The sequence below is a fragment of the Neodiprion lecontei genome, chromosome 3 (assembly GCF_021901455.1).
Source record: "Neodiprion lecontei isolate iyNeoLeco1 chromosome 3, iyNeoLeco1.1, whole genome shotgun sequence".
Classification (NCBI taxonomy): Eukaryota; Metazoa; Arthropoda; class Insecta; order Hymenoptera; family Diprionidae; genus Neodiprion; species Neodiprion lecontei.
The window spans coordinates 23822642-23842241 of NC_060262.1; the positions used below are offsets into that span (position 1 = coordinate 23822642).

General features: G+C 38.6%; 1 protein-coding gene across 2 annotated transcripts in view; it reads left to right on the top strand.

Annotated features, from left to right (window-relative positions):
* The window catches only part of LOC107223488, a 53342-nt gene that overhangs the window by 216 nt on the left and 33526 nt on the right, over positions 1–19600 (top strand). Inside the window, exons 1-2 of one of the 2 annotated variants that reach the window (XM_015663168.2) lie at positions 4397–5025; positions 13067–13408. In XM_015663168.2, coding sequence (XP_015518654.1) covers positions 13096–13408 — 313 coding nt within the window. In that variant the 5' untranslated portion in view covers positions 4397–5025; positions 13067–13095. Of the gene's footprint in view, positions 1–4396; positions 5026–13066; positions 13409–19600 lie in introns of those variants that run through there. The other variant, XM_015663170.2, reaches the window with a different exon arrangement.

The following is a 19600-nucleotide window of genomic DNA, read 5'->3' on the forward strand; positions in this document are numbered from 1 at the left end:
ACGCAAGTAACCTCGCGACTGGTTAGCGCTTGCTTATTGTTAGTTACTTAATTTGTAGCGACTACTGTATGTTTCTGTGATTTTGCTTGAAGTTAATTGACCAATTGACCGATATCGCTGAACAGCAGCGTGTTACTATTTCTTGCTTACGTTTGATCGAAATATCATTCGTTACCTTGCTGTGCCTGAATTTGATAATTTGTCGCTTCTCTCTAGTGATTGGTAAATCAGTTAGATTATAAATTTTCTCGGTTACCTTTTCTCTCCGATTACCTTTTATCTGTCTCTTTATCTTGCATCTATCTTTTCTAATTTCATTATACCTTGCCTTCTCACCTAATGTCTCTGGAATAATATCGCCGTTCGGTATAACGTCGCGGCGTCGTTCTTTAACTTTGGAGTATTTCGCCGTACCGAATAACGCCTTTATTATTACCTTTCTTTTTTTCTCCCTATACCGCTGTAAACTGTCAAGTAGCTCATCGTTAAGGTACCGAAATTTCCGTCCTCGACCTATCTTTTAAAATACCGTATCTGAGGAAGTTTCGCACGCGTCGCAATGTTTAGAAGGGAGCAAAAAATAATGTCCCCTCCCAGCAAAACACCCTACCCTGTGTGCATATGTAGGTATGCTATATTTGCGGGGTCACGGCGCAACTTTACGTAATCACCTGAATTGGAGTGAAAAATTTGAAACCGGTATATGTATACTTACACACACACACACACACGTATATAGATATATTTATGTATATATCCGCGCCAAAGGAAAAGACTTATCGTGTATCGGCTTCTAAAAAATTCCACGACCGGGAATTGAAAGCTACTTCAATTTCAAGATCGCGGGGAGTGATTGTCCGGCTCGGGTTTCACAGCCCTAAAGTAATACCAGCGAGTAAAGTCGTTACTCTCAAGTAATGCCCGGTCGGATATTTGTGCCGTCATCGGCTTTTAGAGAACGATAAGTTCCGATATTATATGCAAGTCTGCCTTCTACAGCGACCCGATTGAAGACAATACAGGGCTTTCCGTTTTTACAAGCTATTTTACCCCTTTGTCGGAGAGTTCGGCAGATACATTGAGAATAAGAACGATTCTTCTTGTCTCGGAAAAAAATATCGAGATTTTCGTGAATTGAGAGGATCGCCAAGAAAATACAGATTTAGTCGTTATTGTTTTGCGAAAAAATTATTTGGTCACTGATCTCAACTGTGTTCTTGGTCCTTTCGAGTATCAGTAAAAAAGCTTGTACTCTGTTGAAAATTTCCCATAGAATTACGCGCAATTTTGTGCGTCATGAGCTGATATGTAATTTTTTTTTACAAACTTGATCCCGTACATGTTTCTGTAAAATTTATATCGATTGGTGTAGGATCTTTGAAAATTTGATTGTATCGAGTATCTGCGATAGTGTAGTATATTTTTTGTATGGAATACGAAAATTCGAGTAACGGATAGTAAAATTTTGACAGTTTGAGAAGAGATATAAGATTTCCAATGTTCATAATAATTTACAATGACTGGTGTGTTTGATGTTATTGTAATATTTTACAGTTCATTTTGCTCATTGATCTGATTCTCAAAAATTCTCTGCAATACATGAAAAAAAGTCTTGAATCACAGCATAATTATAACCCGCAAATTCAATTGTTGACGAGCATTTGTTGTACTGTACCTAATTGTATAAATTTATTTTCTAAAAATCTACAAAAATTTAAAAATATTCGGATTTGGCTATAAATTGGTAGGCGTGGGTTTTTGAGTCAATGACAAGGAACTCAAGGTCAGACTTCCAAAATTTGCAACGGTGGATCCATTATAGTGATTTAAATTAAAAACAACCGTCATATTTTCATATAATATGGTATTCGAGGGCTTTAAAAGCTTTAATCACGAATCTGAATTTCCACATCGAAATTCGAATTAGATTTTAGATTCAAGGGCTTGGCTGATGGTCATTTCTCTTTACCTAACTTACGATTTGTTCTCCGTGAGTCCCATTCGTCCGAAAACAAGGGGACTGCAGCTAGACGCGCCTGCACGTTTAATCCTGTAATAACAGAGCTACGTACCAGAGGTCTGCAGGTATTCTCTAATTAACGGTGGTCGATCCGTCCCCATAATTCCTGACAATTAATGGAGAAATGTAAGAACGGAATAATAATGTCAGTGATCGGGGGTAAGGCTGGGTACATTGTTGTATCGTCTCGTTGATTACACCTCTACTCGCCGAGTGCAGATTATCCCGCAGGCACGAGCCTGGACTATGTTGAAATGTGTCATTATATCTGAGCTTTGCATTTCGACGCGGTGTGTCAGGTCAGGGACCGACACGCTTCGCTTCGTTTCGGTATCCGACAGCTGGTGGAGCTCGGATGCAGAAGGCGCAAAAGGATGCGGTCGCTTCAATCGACTTATCTGATAATCCGTCACGGATTTCAGTCCTCCGGTACTTACGCCACATCTCGGACACAGAGAGACTTTGTTTGAAACTCACCTTGCGAATTTGGCGGTACAAATTCTTCAAAACCCTGCCAAGTTCTTTGGACAAAAAATCATGTACTCTCAGAGATCGTCCATCTGTTTTAATCGCGACGATCGAATGTTAAACGGTGAGCAAAAGTGGCCGACGAGTTTTACTGAACAAAACTTGTACACCAAGGATTTACGGAACTTCAAATAGTTTCAAAACTTACAGATAGACTTATCATGCGGTTGTTGGAATAATTCAGTACGTAATTTATTGAACGATTTTTCGAGAAATTAACTGAACCTGGATTTTTGTAATTTATAGGCAAGATGATGAGTCGCTTAGACGGTTCGAAATCTGGCATAATTCCAAAACGGTTCGACAAAAACCTATTGACACGTTAACTTATGTTTATTTTGTAGTTTGTAGGAATGTTAAAGTTTGAATATCTTACAAGGTGTGATATTGTGAGCTCTTGAACTTTTGGTATTCCGGTTGACAAGAGACTCGAATAGCATTTTCTAAAAAATAATGTATGACCATTCGTTATTTATAGAAAAAATGTCTGACATGTTTTTTTGCACGCTGTAATTAATATGTATATTAAATAATAATCGAGACACAGTCGTTTGTCTCATTTTTCATAATTGCCGACGACATGCATAGATGATTGGCTACTCCGTCAATTCCTGCATCCAATTAAGCGAGTTTATTATACCTGCTCCAAAAGGAACACCCGGATCAGCTAATTTTGATTCATTGATCAGTTAGTTGATTGTAACCACGTTTTCTTTTTTTACATTCCGTATCTCCAGTCGTGACTAGATAACATAACCATACGTTTATTTTTTTCACCGCATATTCCGTACCAAAGTTCAGGTTTAACTGATCTACCGAAACAATAATTGTTTGCGCCCACAGTTATGTTTATTATCGGTTGACAGAAATTTTGAGTCGGCAGATTTCATATTTTCCTTTCGCTCAAATTAAAATCATAGAAAAATAGTAAGGACTACTATTTTTGGAGTAAATTTGATTACTAACAATTAGTTTCCATTTTAAGTTAAACAGTTCCCAAAACAAAGTTTGCATCGTTTGTTTTGTGCAACTTTTTACATCACGGACTCGCACCTCAATTTTCCTGCCTAAGTACATATGACGAGATTATCCGGTGAAGCAAGTCACAAATTCAAATGTTGAAAATCACAGTGTCAAAGGATAACTGGAGTTCAATCGAACCGATTAAAATCATAAGTAATCTTTGGTGAATTTCTTAAAATCACAATTCAAATGGCCGTTTCTGGGAAACGTGCAAATATTGACATCCTATTAACTTTTCTCTTATCGAGCACATTCGTTGATTTTCTATTTGTTGACACCTTTTCATCGCGGTAATCAATTATTCCGCACAAACATTTGTTACAAAAGCTAGAATTTTGCTTTTTCGCAGTCGATTAACTTGCAAAATCTTTGATTCGAAAGCTAAGATTCTACTTTTCTCCATACGCATCGGACGCTAAAATTTTCTGCTCCATAGAATAAGTTTTCCGCGCGATGAATTTCCATTGATTTCTTCCTCATTTCCTGTGATTCCATCGAACCCGGAAATCACGGGTAACGTCGTAAACAAGTGGAAATGACTCGTCAGGCTGGAAATCCCCTAAAATCAGGGGATAAAAGTCACAGAGAAATCACTCCGAATATCAACGTCATCGAATTGAACTAATCCCCGTGATTTCCTAGTCGTCGTTGATTTAACGCAGTCACGCGTAAGAGTACACGCGTTGAATATGCGTGCAGCACACGTGACTACGAACATCACGCTTCGGCTCGTTGAAACGTGTAGGAGAGTAAGGGTGGGGGGAGGGAGGGGGAGTGGAAGTAGTCACGGCGACGCGCGGCTTCTAAGCTCAGTCGCACAATCTCGTCCCGGGCGTCGAGGCGCCCGACGTCGCGGTCCAACACGCGCTTTCCCCGACGAGGAAAACTCACGCTTGACGTGCGCTTATCAAGTGCCGCGGTGGTGCTCGAAAGTCCCTCGCTGATGAATTAAATCGCCGAGAATAATTAGCAGCTCGACGTTGATGTGCTCCTAAAATCCGAATTAATTGTAGACCGTTTGACGGTTCGTGCGTGAAATTACTTTACTTCTGATAAAATGAATAGAAAATAAAATAAATAACGAACGTCGTGGGGAAAATTGTATCACAATTTTCTGTATCAACCGAGGATCTTACGGAGATATTATTATTGAATTGTATTTGTGCAGTTTGATTAATTGGAAATTTTTAATCGGACACGCGTTTAAATAGTCAAGTTAATTGTCGTACCTGCGTTGTCGTTTCTTTTCTTTTCGTTTTTTTTTTTTTTTTTTTGCTTTCTTTCATTTGAGTTCGTTTCATCACGTTCGTACGTTTCGGAGTGGTTGATAAACAAATGTAAAGGTACAAGTGCACGAATGAGGATTCTTGATCGTTAAAACATATAATAATTAGTAATGCGTGCTACGAATGACTGCAATATACACTTTTATCAAGGATGTGAGAGATATCAAGGTAATGGAATGAAAAGAATGAAATTGCGGTGTAAAACCAAAATCCCAAATAAATGCCAATAATGAAATTGTTTTACTTGAACGGTGATGGCACCGGTACCTGGAGCTTCGTAAATGAAGAGAGTGCCGTTCGTGTAACGGATCGAATTGTAAATACTCGCGGAGACTTTTTTAATTGGGGTTTGCCTGGAAACGGTTATACTAATATGGCCAACTTTTCATACGGATAATTGACGCGCAATGCCGATTTATTACGTCAGAAGCGTTCGTGCTCGGGTTGCCTCGACGGCTGACAGCCACAGGCTCGTAAAAATGCAGTTTATGGCTTTCCGTAAACGTCGGTACAAGGAAAACACTATTTACACTCACCGCAGTCTTTCTCCCTGCATCTTTTTCCGTCCATTCTCAACTACGCTCGCCACATTTGTTTTTTAACCGCAAACAGTGCGGATACCGCTCCGCTAATGCGGTAAGAGGAAGTCGTGCGTAATTGTTTCATTGAAGCAATTCGGGCCGATTTCGCGCTTAATCGGCTATTCATTTTTCCGATTTTGCTTTCCTTGCGGTATTATGCAAATTTTCAGTGACTTGTCGATGGCTGGGAGCGTTTGTAGGTGTATTCGGTAATCTTCCCCGGTCGCTGAGGTATTCGCGAAATTGATCGGCGCAACCTTTGTTACATCGGCGTTACGCATTTTCGCAAATTGCGGTTATATCGTCATCCACTTTGCGAAATCGTGGAATCACCTGCCGCTGCCTTGTTGGTCGGACAAGTTCCGAGAACTCGAGTAACTCGGGAAATATTCCTGCAGTCGAACGATCGCTCCGAGCGTAAGATTGCGTAAAAGTCTTCATCTGCGATCGGTAAAAGTGGTGAAAATTTCGCTGTTCCAACTTCGGATCATCCTCAGTTTGCTTCGAATTCCTGAGAAACAAATTGTCTGCAATAGAAAGAAATTGACCTACGGTACTTTGATGAAAAAAGCACACGTTGTATACTTTGAAGGTAAACTTTATCGCCGTGAAGAAGTAAAAACTAGGAAAATTACGGTCTCCTTTTAAAATTGACAAAAAAAACTTTTCCAAGTACCGTACAAATCACAATTCTGATCGAAATTCACGCGGCGACTGTACATACTCGTATACACAGCTGTTCTCTTCGGGTGTATTCAGTTTCGAGACGAGTGACAACTCGTAGAACTTGATTCTAAGAATGGCGTTTAATTTCGAAAAAAGAAAAAAAAAAAAATGTGTTCAACATTGATGGTTACTTGAAACGAGATACTAAATAAATGAAACGATCGATGATTACATATTCACCGGCATTAATTATTCATCGCATAACGTGCGTTGTTATTCAAAAGCAAACAAAAAATGTCTTCGTTTTGTGAATGTGAGGTCTATCGAAGCCGGTAAATAAGTATCATGATGACTGCATATAAATGAATGAAAGAGAATGTCGATTACCTCGGCCAATGTGCCTCTCTAGCAAATTACGTTTATAGCTGTTAATTAGTAATATACGAATCTGATCATTAAGTGCTTCGAGGTAGATTAGGAAAGTGATTTGTTGTAAAATTGGATCCAAACACTTTGAATTTCTTTCTAATTTCCATATGTTATGCAATACATGAATTCAGATATTATAAGACTCTGGGTTCGGGATTCCAAAACATTCTGGTGGGAACGTTGATACAATTTCAAGTGTAGAAATGAAAAAATTATTGCAACAGTGCGTTCTCGGTGACTTCAATTTATTTACAACAGTGTCTCCTCAAACGAAAATCGCATCAAACTTACGGTCTCTTACTAAATATGTTAAATTATAAACGAACCGATTTTCCAATTTTCGCAAACCACGTCGGTGTTCCTTTTACTCGCGAATGAACTCTCTGAAAATCGTAAGGTTACATTTTGCTCTGAAGCTTGTCAGGTGATGAGAAAAAATCCGGTGCTCGATATCGTGAAAAATTTGAAAATCGTGAGAAATTGTTCAAAATTCATTTCAGGCGGTTCTCAGAAAACACACAAGCGATCAAAATTAGCTATGCCTCGTTAAATCGGATGCACGTAGCGACGCAATGGTAAAATTTGAAACTTTTAAAGATACCGATCATCGAGCCATTGCGATTACAGACTGCAGTTGTAAAAAAAATAGGTTCCGTGTCATTAAATTATTATTTAAACTATTATATCGAATTCGATTAGGCTTGGATCTGAGCCTCTTGAACCTTTTTTGTCTTGATATTTTCATTTTTTATACAACAGTGCGACTTGTTTGAGATGATTTCACGGGTAGCGAAGTGCTTGTAGATAAACATCGGGAATTTTGAGTAAACAAAGGCGATACGGGCCGAGTAGCGAGGACTTTGAAAAGCTCCGAAGCGAGCGAGTTTTCTTCTTATCTTCTTATCGTTAGTCCTATTTCTTGTTCGCATTTTGTTTCATTCCGGGAATATTTATATGAGAATGATAATTATTACCTGCGAAGTTGTGTACACTGATACTGTACGCGAACGTTTCTCATCTCTTCTCCGGAGTTTTATTTCACCGGTTGATCGTATAACTCGGGGCGAGTTTTTTGCTCCTTCATGGAAGTTTGAATTATATGTATAAATGGAAAGTGAGTTCTCGGTTCTTTAGGGTACAAATCCCCTCCGGGCAGGACCGAGTGGATGATAAAAAGTGGCCAATGACCAAGGCAGCTGCCGATCTTGCCAGTGAGCTAGATCTTGCCTGGAGAGCACATTTTTCAAACCTAACCTCGACCACAATTCAATGTAGACCGTACATTTCCTCCCTCTGTTTTACTTCAAATATCAATTACCATCTTTCTCGTCTTCTAGTGTATTTGTTTTATCTTTATCTTTCTGTTGTATCAGAGGTTACGTCGGATTGTTTTTTAAATTCTCTGTTTATGATCGAGTACCTTTTTTTTGCTCCTCGCGAGTGTTTTTTTTTTATTTTTTCGATACACACTTTTTGATACAAGGTTACTTATGAAATTTTTCACAATTTAAGGAATTTCGTGAGTCAAGAAGCATCACAGATTTATCAAATTCACGAATTCTCAAGCTACGAATATTTCTCTAAATGTAGGTATAAGAAAAAAAAAACCGAAATTACAATATAGAGTCCAGATGTCGATTTTTAACTTAAAATTACTTTAGAATGATGAAAAATTTGATAAATTCGATTTCATTCTATGATTGATTATTTTATTGAATAAAAATATTGTATAAAGTGTCACTGAGACACTTTTTTTAATCACGTTTGCATTTGCAGGATTGCAGGTATTGATTTTTATTAAAAAAAAAAATAGCCATAGCAAATTCACTACCGACCATAAAAAATCTGGTCCACTGCACTTGTGGAAGATACTCTTCCCGATAAAATGAGCCATCGTGGAGTAAAATCGAACGAATCTATATTTCAACGGTAATTTCGAACAGCAAATACGGATTTGTATTTTTATTCAGTATAAAAACAGACCCTCCATTAGCCGCATGAATTATAATTTATCTGTATCATTTGTCTACATTTTTTCATAAAAATACAACACGCGAACTTCATTTTTTCGTTTAAATCAAGTTTTGCAGCCTTGATCTTGACACGTGAATGCAAAGAATGTTTGAATAATTTCTCGTCATTATCACGATAATAAAGTTACGTGATAAAGTTTACGAAGATTCAGAAAAGGACAAGTAATTCATATAACAGTATTACGAATCACTTACGGCTCCTATCGGGATTGAATGAGACGAAATTTTGGGCCGGGGAAAATATCTTATACTTTGAATTTCAATTTTATAAGCTAATCGGCATAAACGTTGACCTTAGCGGAATGCCGGTATTACAAATTCTGTATTAGCAGTGTAGTTTGTCTTGATATACACGTCATAACCGTACCACAAACTGTCCCATAAAAGTATGACACGACCGAAATGAGGATCACTTGAAATTTTGAAGCGTATAATATTGATTCTAGTTTTTTCCAACCTGGTCACGCACGCATTAGCATATAAGAGCGTAAATGTGAGGGATTTTTGGGTAACTATATTATACGTCAGAAGCATGAGAAACTTTTTCTTCTCTTTTTCAAATCTAAAGGCAAACATTGCCTGCACGTGGATTATTGCCGCATATTCCGTAAATATTCTAATACCTACACGCATCGTGTTTGCTTCGCATTGCCCGGCTTGAAACATTTTTTTTTTTTTTTCTTCTTCATTTTCTTCTTCTCGTAATCCAGTATTTGAAATCCGTATACGACATAAAATGTGAATGTGGTTGACGAACGGCGAGGTTTCGGGCTGCTCGTAACTACGAGTCTGACGATGAACGGGACGAATACAAAACAGGGTTATAACTGATTGTGAGGAGCCGGGTTTCCTAAACTCGAAACGAGACAGAAGTTTTCGAGTACCTACGAGGGAAAATAAACGAAGCCGAGTTTCGGAGAGTCTGGCATTGTAACAAAGGCGAATTGTGCTTTTTTATGGACAGCTGTAAGGGGTTCGCTTTTGCCGAGTGAAAAGGAGACCTGAATACTTGAATATATGTACATTGGAATTTCATACTCTCTTCATTCGGCTTCACGGAGAATATAACAAGTTGCGCTGTGGAGTGAAAGCTCGGCCAGATACGCTTGAATTCCGGACCCCTCTGAACGTCGGATTTTAACTGATTTGCTTATTTCGTCACGCGCAATCGGGTCCAACAGTTTTTGGTATACCAGATATGAAATTAACCTTGATCGCCGTCACTTCTCTTCAACGTTCCGACAATGTCCACTTTCGCAATGAGTCAATGCACGCCTCTTTGGTGATCGGAATTAATAGAAATCTATATGACGCGATTTGCCGATATGTAGTTGAAAGTAGAGCGATATTGTGTTTGAGAAAATATAGTAAAATCTTACAAATTGTGTTCTCAGTAAAACTGAAACATTTTTATTTCGGCCTGTAACCGGAATTTTACCGATAAGCGAAGCAGTTTACCGATCTTTCCTCTCTTCTTCTTTAACAAAATTTTCTTTCAACACCGTTGAAGCGAATTTTCAGCTTTGATTCACAGCAAAGTCACAGAAACGCGTTTGAAAAATGTGCAACAAGATTAGGGGTTATCAAATTAGAATATTAACCCACTTTCAAGTTCTAAGTAGAGTTTTGAACGTGAATTGTTATTCGTGCGATGAAAATCGATCCGCATTCGGAGTACAGCGTCACTTGAATAAGCGAACGAGTTCGATAAATCGAAATGACGAATACGTCAATTGTATGGAATGAAAATTCGAATAAAAATTACACACGGTGTGCCAAAATTAATGAATTCGGGTTCGGTCTAGTAGTTTTTATCAAATTTCCACTAACTGGTTCAGATCTACCGCTTTATAAACCAAGTAATGTTCGACCTCCGAATAAACTTTGCAAATTCTGTTAATTTTCCGAGAAAATTGCTAACAATAAGAACTGAGTGATTAATTTATGATCCAAAATTACACTTTGACGAGTACCTTGCATTGTAAAGGACGCGATCAATTTTTGGGCTCAAGTCGACAAGTGAAAACTGTGCAGGGATATCGCACGCGTGTGCAAATCAATAATAACAAGAGAAAAGAAAACACGACTTTAAAGAAACGCGTTGTTCGATATTTCATGTAGCCCCGTTTTTGCTTTCGTACACGCGTTACTTTTGCGCTCATTGCAATGGCAAAAAAAAAGCAAACATCGACACGTTAAATCCGATCAACCGAAGTATACCTACGTATATTACGCATACCTCTTACACCCAAGCAAAATTAACGGCGATGGCGAAATTGGTTGTACGTATAAAATGCGCGTACAAGTTATACATTGCCGAAATCAACAATTGCAGGTGAAAGTGATTATGTCGAGGGCGAAATGATTAATGATAAAATTGTTGGTCCAACTTGGTTGTACCGAGTTACAATCCTTGATCGAACGATGTAACTACCTAGACTCGGAACGAGCATGCCTTTTTAACAACTAGCGCTTCTCTATGTCTACGCAATTTTTTGATCCGTCGTACGATAAGATCAACAGAGGCTTTCTGGTACAAATCGACGCAAGTATTCGATTTCAATCGCGAATATACACGTTACGCAACGCTCGGTACTGCGTATAAATTATACCTCGAAGTACATGCGATTTCACGTTCGGTACATTTGAGTTTGCAGACCGCGGGCAAACCTTGAAAATCTCTATGCTGCTATCCTGGAAACGTAATTTTACACGTTCTCATTGTTTATAAATTTGTATACCGTGCAGCTTGTTACGAAAAAAACGCTCTGAATCTAATTAATATTTAACGTTTTTGTTCCTCGACAAATCACTTCATTTGTTCGAGCAACAACGGCTGAATGCTCGCGTAACACGATTTTTGTATTATAATGTTAATAACCGAAAGACCTTCTCGTTTCCTGGCGAACCGGTGATGCTCGTTTGGGTATCGATAAGAACTTTGTATGCGAAGCATAACTCTCGTTGAACTAATTCACTTTTTTTTCGTTCATCACGTGAATTTTTCTCAAACCTTGCCAGTAGAATTAGTGGGTAATACTTTTTGTGAATTGTTTGAGATTTTATGAATTCAATTGTTTGGAAAATAATATACTTGTTTTTGTTTTCAACTAAAGGCAACTCAAAAAATACAGGGTCATTTATCGGTTGTTGAGCACGCGACTAACGCTACTGATTTTATCTGTTACTCATATTTAAGCAGCTCTCGCTCGCTCACGGCTCGAGTGTTCAATAACCGATAAATGACCCTGCAGGTTGTAGAAAAGAAACATATAGTGACGAAAAAGTTTTGGTCTTATTAGCACTTGTCAAATTACAAAATTTGCACTCCGTAAACGGCGGGATTTAAAATTCTGCAATAATTCACAGGAAGATTTTTTTTTTACCAGTGCCTCTTAGTGCACTTTAAAAAAATGATAGTCAAATGGGCATCGTTATGATAATTCTGTGAATACTGTTGGAACCGTAAGGAAATAACTGTAATATAGTTGTCTATACTGCATTTTTTTTTGTTGTTTTGCATTTTCAACATAAGAACGAACATAAAAGCTCATAATATAATATCTCTCTGAATAGATATTTTTCGGCCCATACACCACGTGATTCCTTGACATTTACATATCTTGTGTAAGAAAGTATAGTCACATCAGTTTCTTCGCGGAACTTGCAAAAATAATTTTATCTTATGGTTTGACAGATAGACTGGCTTTATTTTAAGATACATAATCATACATTAATTTTTGTCGACCATGGAAGATTGGATTCAGTCCGCCATTTTGAACAAAGGTACAGACAGTCCTTGTTTCGCTAATACTCGGTTTTTGTTAGCTCTAACGCGAAGATACGTTATTATCACACATTACATTCGTGTAAGACCGTGCTCGCGATTATTTTGTAAGATTCTGTGAAGAAACTGGAATAAGTGTTTTTTTTCTTTGTTTGTTTGTTTGTTTGTTTTTTTTTTCTCTACATTTGATATTGACATGTATGGGAAAAAGTCACGTGTTGCAATGCACTTATTCGACGTGAGCTAAAAATCCTGCGCTACAGTATGATTTTTCGTACAGCAATAAATAATGTTCGATCTCCTTGAAGTAAAAAAAAAAAAAGTAATATTCCCCTAATTTGAAACAGTCTATAGCCCAGTATATATAACGCAAGCACATGAGAAACCACGCGCACAATCCATGAAATCGATTAACAGTAAAGTTTCATGGCAAAAAACGCCGGTTTCTCATACGTGCATAAAGTATAATAAGAGTATTTGAAAAAAATAATTAGTCCACATTTTTTGATTTCGGTTAAAACCGATAGTCGCAAAAGTTGTGGACAATAGAGTTTCACCGTCTTTCAACATCTCGTATTTGCTTCAAACGTTGTTAAAAATTCGTTAAAATAAAAAGTATGGTCAAATTATTGTTCTCTAAACTACTTGAAACGTGAAATAGGAAAATAAAAAAAATGACTAAAATTCACCAAATCTCCTTATTCGACACACAGTCTGAACGGGGGCTAAATCTACTCGAGAGATGTCGTCGAGCGGGGAGTTTTCAACCCTTTCGAGCGGCGAGGCGACCGGCACGGGCGACGATTCATTGCCAAGCTCGAGGGAAGCTACAGCCGAGGCTGCTGGCTCTGGAGGAGGCTACGTTCCCCTGCGCGAGTTCCTCGACAGATTCTCCCTGCCGAGAGTTGTCAGGATCGAAGGCGCTGGGACAAGGCCAATTCTACTCTACAAGCAGCAGCAGCGCTCCCTGAGAGTCACCGCAACCCTGCTGATGCACCGATACCGCCACGACGTCAAAGTTGGACCCGAAATTGTCATCCCCGAAGGATATCCCGGTGAGTCGTCATTTTTTAACGATAAAGTTCGTTCCGCAACGCGTTTTTTGGCATTAGACTCGGTAGAGTGTGAGAAACACCTGCACGGCTACTAGGGGATTGTTAACCCTTTAGTCACGGTGGGATGCTAAGCGTTCCACCACAAAAATTTCAATGTCCTAGCGAAAAACCTCCGAGTAACAAGTTCCGGCACGAATAATCGAATTTTGATAGTTTGATCCAACATCTTGGATATTGAAATGATCAATTTCCGACTTCAAATCCGAGGTCGGACGACAAAATTCAGGTTATGATATCGAGTCTGAAAATGCATGACTGAAAGAGTTAATAATGATTTGTCTTAAAACAACGGTACAAATAACTGCAATTTCGTCACAAATCGTATTTCATACTCTTCAGTCTTTTTCTTCTTTAAGTTTTGATCGGTCGAGCTTCATTGACAAAGTTTAGGTAATACACGGACTGGTTAAAAATTACCATTTCTTGCTGTTGGGTGGATAGTTTAACAAGTTTCCAATAACACCGCTGAAACTTGTGATGAGAGTTTGATATTAACGACTGTATTTGAGTCCTCCGACAACCTAATCGGTCGATCCAAAGTTCAGGTTGATTTGCAAAAAGCATGAGAAAAATTTCCGTTGTATCTATCATGTTTTATACGTCTTTAAAAAAGTAAACGCAGATCGATTATTATAAAAAATTCTATAAGCATACGATTGTGTTAAGCGGTGTGACGGCAGCAAATCGCAAGTCGATTCAAAGAGGCAGCCGAGTAAAATGAGATAAGAAACAGCGATTAATCAAAGTCGTAGAAAAATGTAATGACTATACATCGAAATTCAGCTGAAAATATATAAGTATACAAATCGAATTGTCTGAAAAAATAAAGTACAAAACGTGTAACGTGACCGTTAAGGAAACAATGCAGGGATTTATTCGTTTCTTTTTTTTTTTCACTTCGAACGATGATCATGCGTTTCGAAGACTGTTCCAGCTGGCGTTTCGTACCTGACATCGGATTTTTCAGACTCGATAAATCTTGATCGATTATGCCGAATATCGAGTCCGCGGCGCAAAAAGATGAATGCACGAATAAACGTTGTAACAAAAAAAGGGTAAATAACGAATGCAAGCAATTTATACGGTTGACAGGTGAAAATAGGAAATTTATTTTATTTTTTTTCATCACTTCGGAAGGCTGCTCGATCCGTTTTTATTCGAAAAATTAGCAACGCACCGACATCTTTCCGACGTGTATTATAACGCAACCCCGTACATCCGCATCGAACGAAGAGCGATCGTCGCCCCGCGACTCCGTGTTAAGTAACTGTACAGCAAATCGGGCGGGTATAAAAGTCGTCTTACAGAGGCGGCTGCGAGACAGTTGGAGATGAATAGAGCTGTCGTGTTCAAAAAACTAATACCGTAGAAGGACCATTTATTAACGGTTTATTCGCTCCCGATCCATTCTGCGCCGATCACCGAGAAACGCTCTTTTGGTCCGGCGTGTGTATAAACCAGCTGCCGGTTGCGTAACCTCCTCTATATGATACTTTTTTCAGATCAAATTCCAGATAGCCAAAGCTTCGACAAATAGTAATTACAACGAGCAACGTTTTTGGCCACGTACGGGCGGCACCGAAGGCACGTATTCGATCAAAATCTGGTCGGCAGAAAACCGACCACAAATGAATTGGCCTTTATACAAGACGCGTGTCTCCGTTATGGTGTTTCGTTTGGAAGTTTAACGTTTTTTTTTTATCACTACTTGAAAAACTTCTTGTAAAAACAAACGGCTTTAGACCGGCCATGAGTCAGCCCTTGAACTTTTCGTTCTCACAAGCTGCAGGCTTCAAGTTTATAGAGAGAAAAAATAATGATATCCAATTCGGATTTGGAACTACAAATTCAGATTCGTGATTAACGCTGAAAATATGATGATTTTTTTTAATTTCGAACCACTGCAATGGGTCCACCGTTGCAAATTTTGCAAGTCTGACCTTGGGTTCGTTATCGGTGCTCCAAAGAACCTTTGAATATCAATTTCTACCAAAATTGAAATATTTTTAGATTGTTTCCACCATATTAGATCACCATTTCTGATTTCGCAATCTGACTTCAGATACGCGGTCAGCCACTCGACGAACCGACGAGTACCAATTTTCATCAAAAAACCAGATGTTTTTAGTTTTTTTTTTTTCAACTTCTTACACTCAACTTCAACTTGTATACTCAGCTGCGATATGATTCTGTACTGCCAACCTAACCGACTTGTCCACGAAATTAGCCGCCTGACAATTAGAATCACTAACGCCAAGTGTGCTTAACGCACCCCTCGAATCGCAGACACTTATAATCGCCGTTCTGAGGATCCAGCGAAGATGGATTCACATGCTCTGCGCGGCTTGTACACAACCGGTAAATTATAAGTAGGTACCTACTATGTGCGCTTGGTTGTCGCTGTGATTTAACCTAAGTCAACATGCGGCGGTCCAACGAAAGTAGTCGGTAACAGATGCCACGGACGGACAAAAGGACGTGGGAGTAGAATACGGAGGGTTTGCCGTGTAATGAAATATACGCCGAACGGCGGAATGAACAAACGGATAAACGAACAAGCGGCTAACAGCCAGCGAGGAAAAGGAGCGCCGCGCGATCACGATCAAAAGATAAGAGCTGCGTGAAGCCATGCGGACTGCGTCGATTCAGGCTCTGTAATAATTCACGTCCACCTTCCGCGTTTCAACTGAAATCTATCGGCTCCTTATATCCACTCTGTCTGTCTATTTCTTACCCCAGGAGCGTCCAAACCTCGTTTGCCAGTTCTGCCCACGCGTTTTGACTTGGTCTTTCGCGATTTTTCAATCGTCATTGGGCTAAATTGGTTCAGAAAGGTAAAAATGATGTTGGAACGAGGTTTTCATCGGTGCAGAATTTGAGATCGGCTGTCTGTATAAGTTTCATTCCCACACTACCGTGAGTTACGCTAAGTTTCATTGATAAAGAGCGGAAGTCAATTGTGTGATACGTTAGAGCACTGATCGTGAGTGATAGATTGGACGGAAAACTGACGCCGAGGTGAAGGATCGCTATTTTAAGGTGGTTCTTCCGCTACTCGACTGGCTTACGGTATGTCTCTCTTTTTAAAGACTTAATCAAATAGTACAGTACTTTATGTGAACGAAATTTCAGGGTCAGTTGTCGAAAAAATTAGGTAAATAAACAACTAATAGGCCCTTTGAAATCGTAGAAATATATAGATCACAAAAAATATATTGATAATCGCAACATCCGAAGAAATATTTAATGACAAAGTGATGGGTCAGTAATCATCAAAGATCGGTGATAGTTGAACGGAAGTTGATGATTCACCTTGTAAAATATGATCAGAGCGATAGATTGGTGATTTGTAAATTGCGTATATCGGGTTTAAGGATTCGAGGATTACAAAGCTGCGTCATTCTTGATACTCCAAATAACTTAATTGCATTCCAGTAAATTCTTGTACAAGTTTTCATGTATTACGAAAGATTTAAACTACCTTTGAAACATGTTCCAGTTCAGTATTTCGACCCGTTAGAGAAAATTATAAGCAACTTCATGTGATATCCATATAGATTCGAAGAAATGTAAAAGGATTTCACGTACGTTCACGATGATATTTCCTAGAATATTTCTACGTGATTTCAGATAATTTCATATGATTCTAAGACTTCTCTAAGATTTCAATCTCTTGGATCAGAGGCGACGTTGATGATAATTTTCTCGACAAAGGTATTGCAATTTGAATCGAAACATTCAAAAGTATTTTTGGGCTTCTTTTGGGAACAGCCCCATCAAAACTGGTCGTGTAAAAAAATTATCTCTTCACAAATGGTAAATTTTACAGTAAATGCTCGCTAAAAAAATTGTAACTCGAGTATTGCCGTGCAACAATTAATACAAATGTCTGATGGTCAAATAATGAAAGAGGGTTTCAAAGCAAGAGATTGTTGTGCTATCAGACTGAAAAATTACGTCTATTGGAAAGTAATTGAATTTGCCTTTTCGAAGTCACCTTAGAAGTTAACTCATCCCCATTTTCTTATCGAAAAAGGGATCTTTGTTCGCGACCATCGCTACTACAGGTTCGTCTAAGTTGCTATGAAAATGCCCATGGTATCAACAGCAGTCGCATGTGTTTTATGCGTGTGCACACACGCACGCGCGTATCTATAAATAGAGGAGGAAAGTATGAGGTAAGGTGAGCGAGCGTGTCGTGAATTATAATTTAATATCAGAACGAGCATTGTCGACTCGCGTGTACGTTGATACAGTGAATTCCCAAGACTCGGCATCACTATATATCTTCCCTTAGCAATTCGCTGTTTAGCCGCGTGGAAGTACGTGGTAGGTGGTCAGTGACATATGGGTAAAGGATAAGGGGGATAAGCCACCATATTACCATCGCGTTTACACCGACGCTCACGCAGGCGATTACATGGATATGTACGCGGGGTGGTGAATGCCTGAATGACAATGAATGAAACGTAAATCACTCGAGGCGGCCCCGGAAGTGGGTGTTCGAATTATATTTGTTTCTACATGTTTCTGTGAACACCGTTCAGAAACCCATTCATTCCTATAACATATTTCTCGTTCAATCAATTTATTACGCACTGCCATGTGACCGAGAAAAATTTGCGTTTTTTATTTTTTCGATCGATACATCTTGTCCTAAATTTTTGTACTGTATTATACAATCGTGCTGGTTTGATTCGGACTTCTGACTACAGTTTTAATGGAGTGGATTAGGCAAGGATACGTATTTTTAGGCTTATTTTGGTACGCGACAGTTGCACATTTAAGATATGTCGAATCCACGTATTCGCAAGCTACCAATTTTTTTTCTAAAAGTTTAGGGAAATGAGAATACAAAAATTGTAAACTAGAGCCTAATGTCGACTTTTCATTCGAATCTGTTGAAATGATTGATATTCGTTCGATGGGAAGTAAAATTTCATAAAAACTACAGAAAGTATGGGAAAAGAAATATGCATACAAAGAAGAATTTCTACAAAATGTGAAAAACGTCGTGCTTATTTTCCTTGACCAATTGACCGATCACAATAGTGTCAATTGCAATAAAGTTCAACAAAATTTGGCGAGGCAACGAGATTTATTGTGTATACTTGTACTGTATATTCTTACTTTCATTGAATAACTTCAAATTATAGTTTGGATCATCGGGGTGATTGATATTTTGTACTTTTCCCGAAAATGAAGTTCATTCGAAAAAGTAGGACCGTTGAAAAATCATTCGTCGCGATAACGTCTTTTTCACATTTTAATAGATCGTCGCGTAGGATGATTGTATCAATGAAGAAAGAAACGAGTCCGTGTTGCAGGCCCGCATTTAAGTAAATTGTCCAAGCAGTTGAGAAAGTTGTTCGTTTCTTCTCGAGTTTAACTCCCCGTTTGAACGTTTATAGCACAGTCTAGAATCTAGATGTTCCTTATAACCATTACTCTACCTTCGCAGTGTTTGCAAAAGGGATCGACGACTTCACCGCAAGTGCGAAATGTTGTCTCCTGACCAGAGACAACAATTTCTCTGTGTGAACGCGACGCGTGGATGTAAGAAAAAATGGGACAAGGAGGAGAAAAAGATACCATGACCTTACCCACCGTTTCCTAAACACTTTCCACGGGCGCTATAATACACATAACTGCATACATGAAAGTCTACTACATGCGATGAATCTTATCGTCCGGGGCTCTTCTATCGGGTGTTCTAGGCACTTTATGTTCGTACTTACATTAGCTAGACTTGGGCATTGCTGGAGCATTCCCTTATCTTTATTGCAGGTATTAGGATAGCGGCGGGATGCTCCGACCGGTTATCAGGCTTTTCTATTTTCGTTTCATGTGCACTAGGGTGGGTCAAAAAAATCAAGTATTTTTTTTTTTTTTTTTTGGATCCGACACACGAAAACTAGTTCCTAGGTACCTCTAGAAAGTACTCACCAAGTACGAGCTCTTAATATTAACGGGAAGATTATGCTCATCATAGTTTTCCATTTTCAATTTAGTATCATATAAAATTTTTTTTCTCCCGACATGTTAAATGATATTTCTTAAATAAAAGCCTTCTTCTAAATGGTTGGATTAATGAAAAAAGTATAAGAGACCATTTTTGTAAAGCGTTCAATT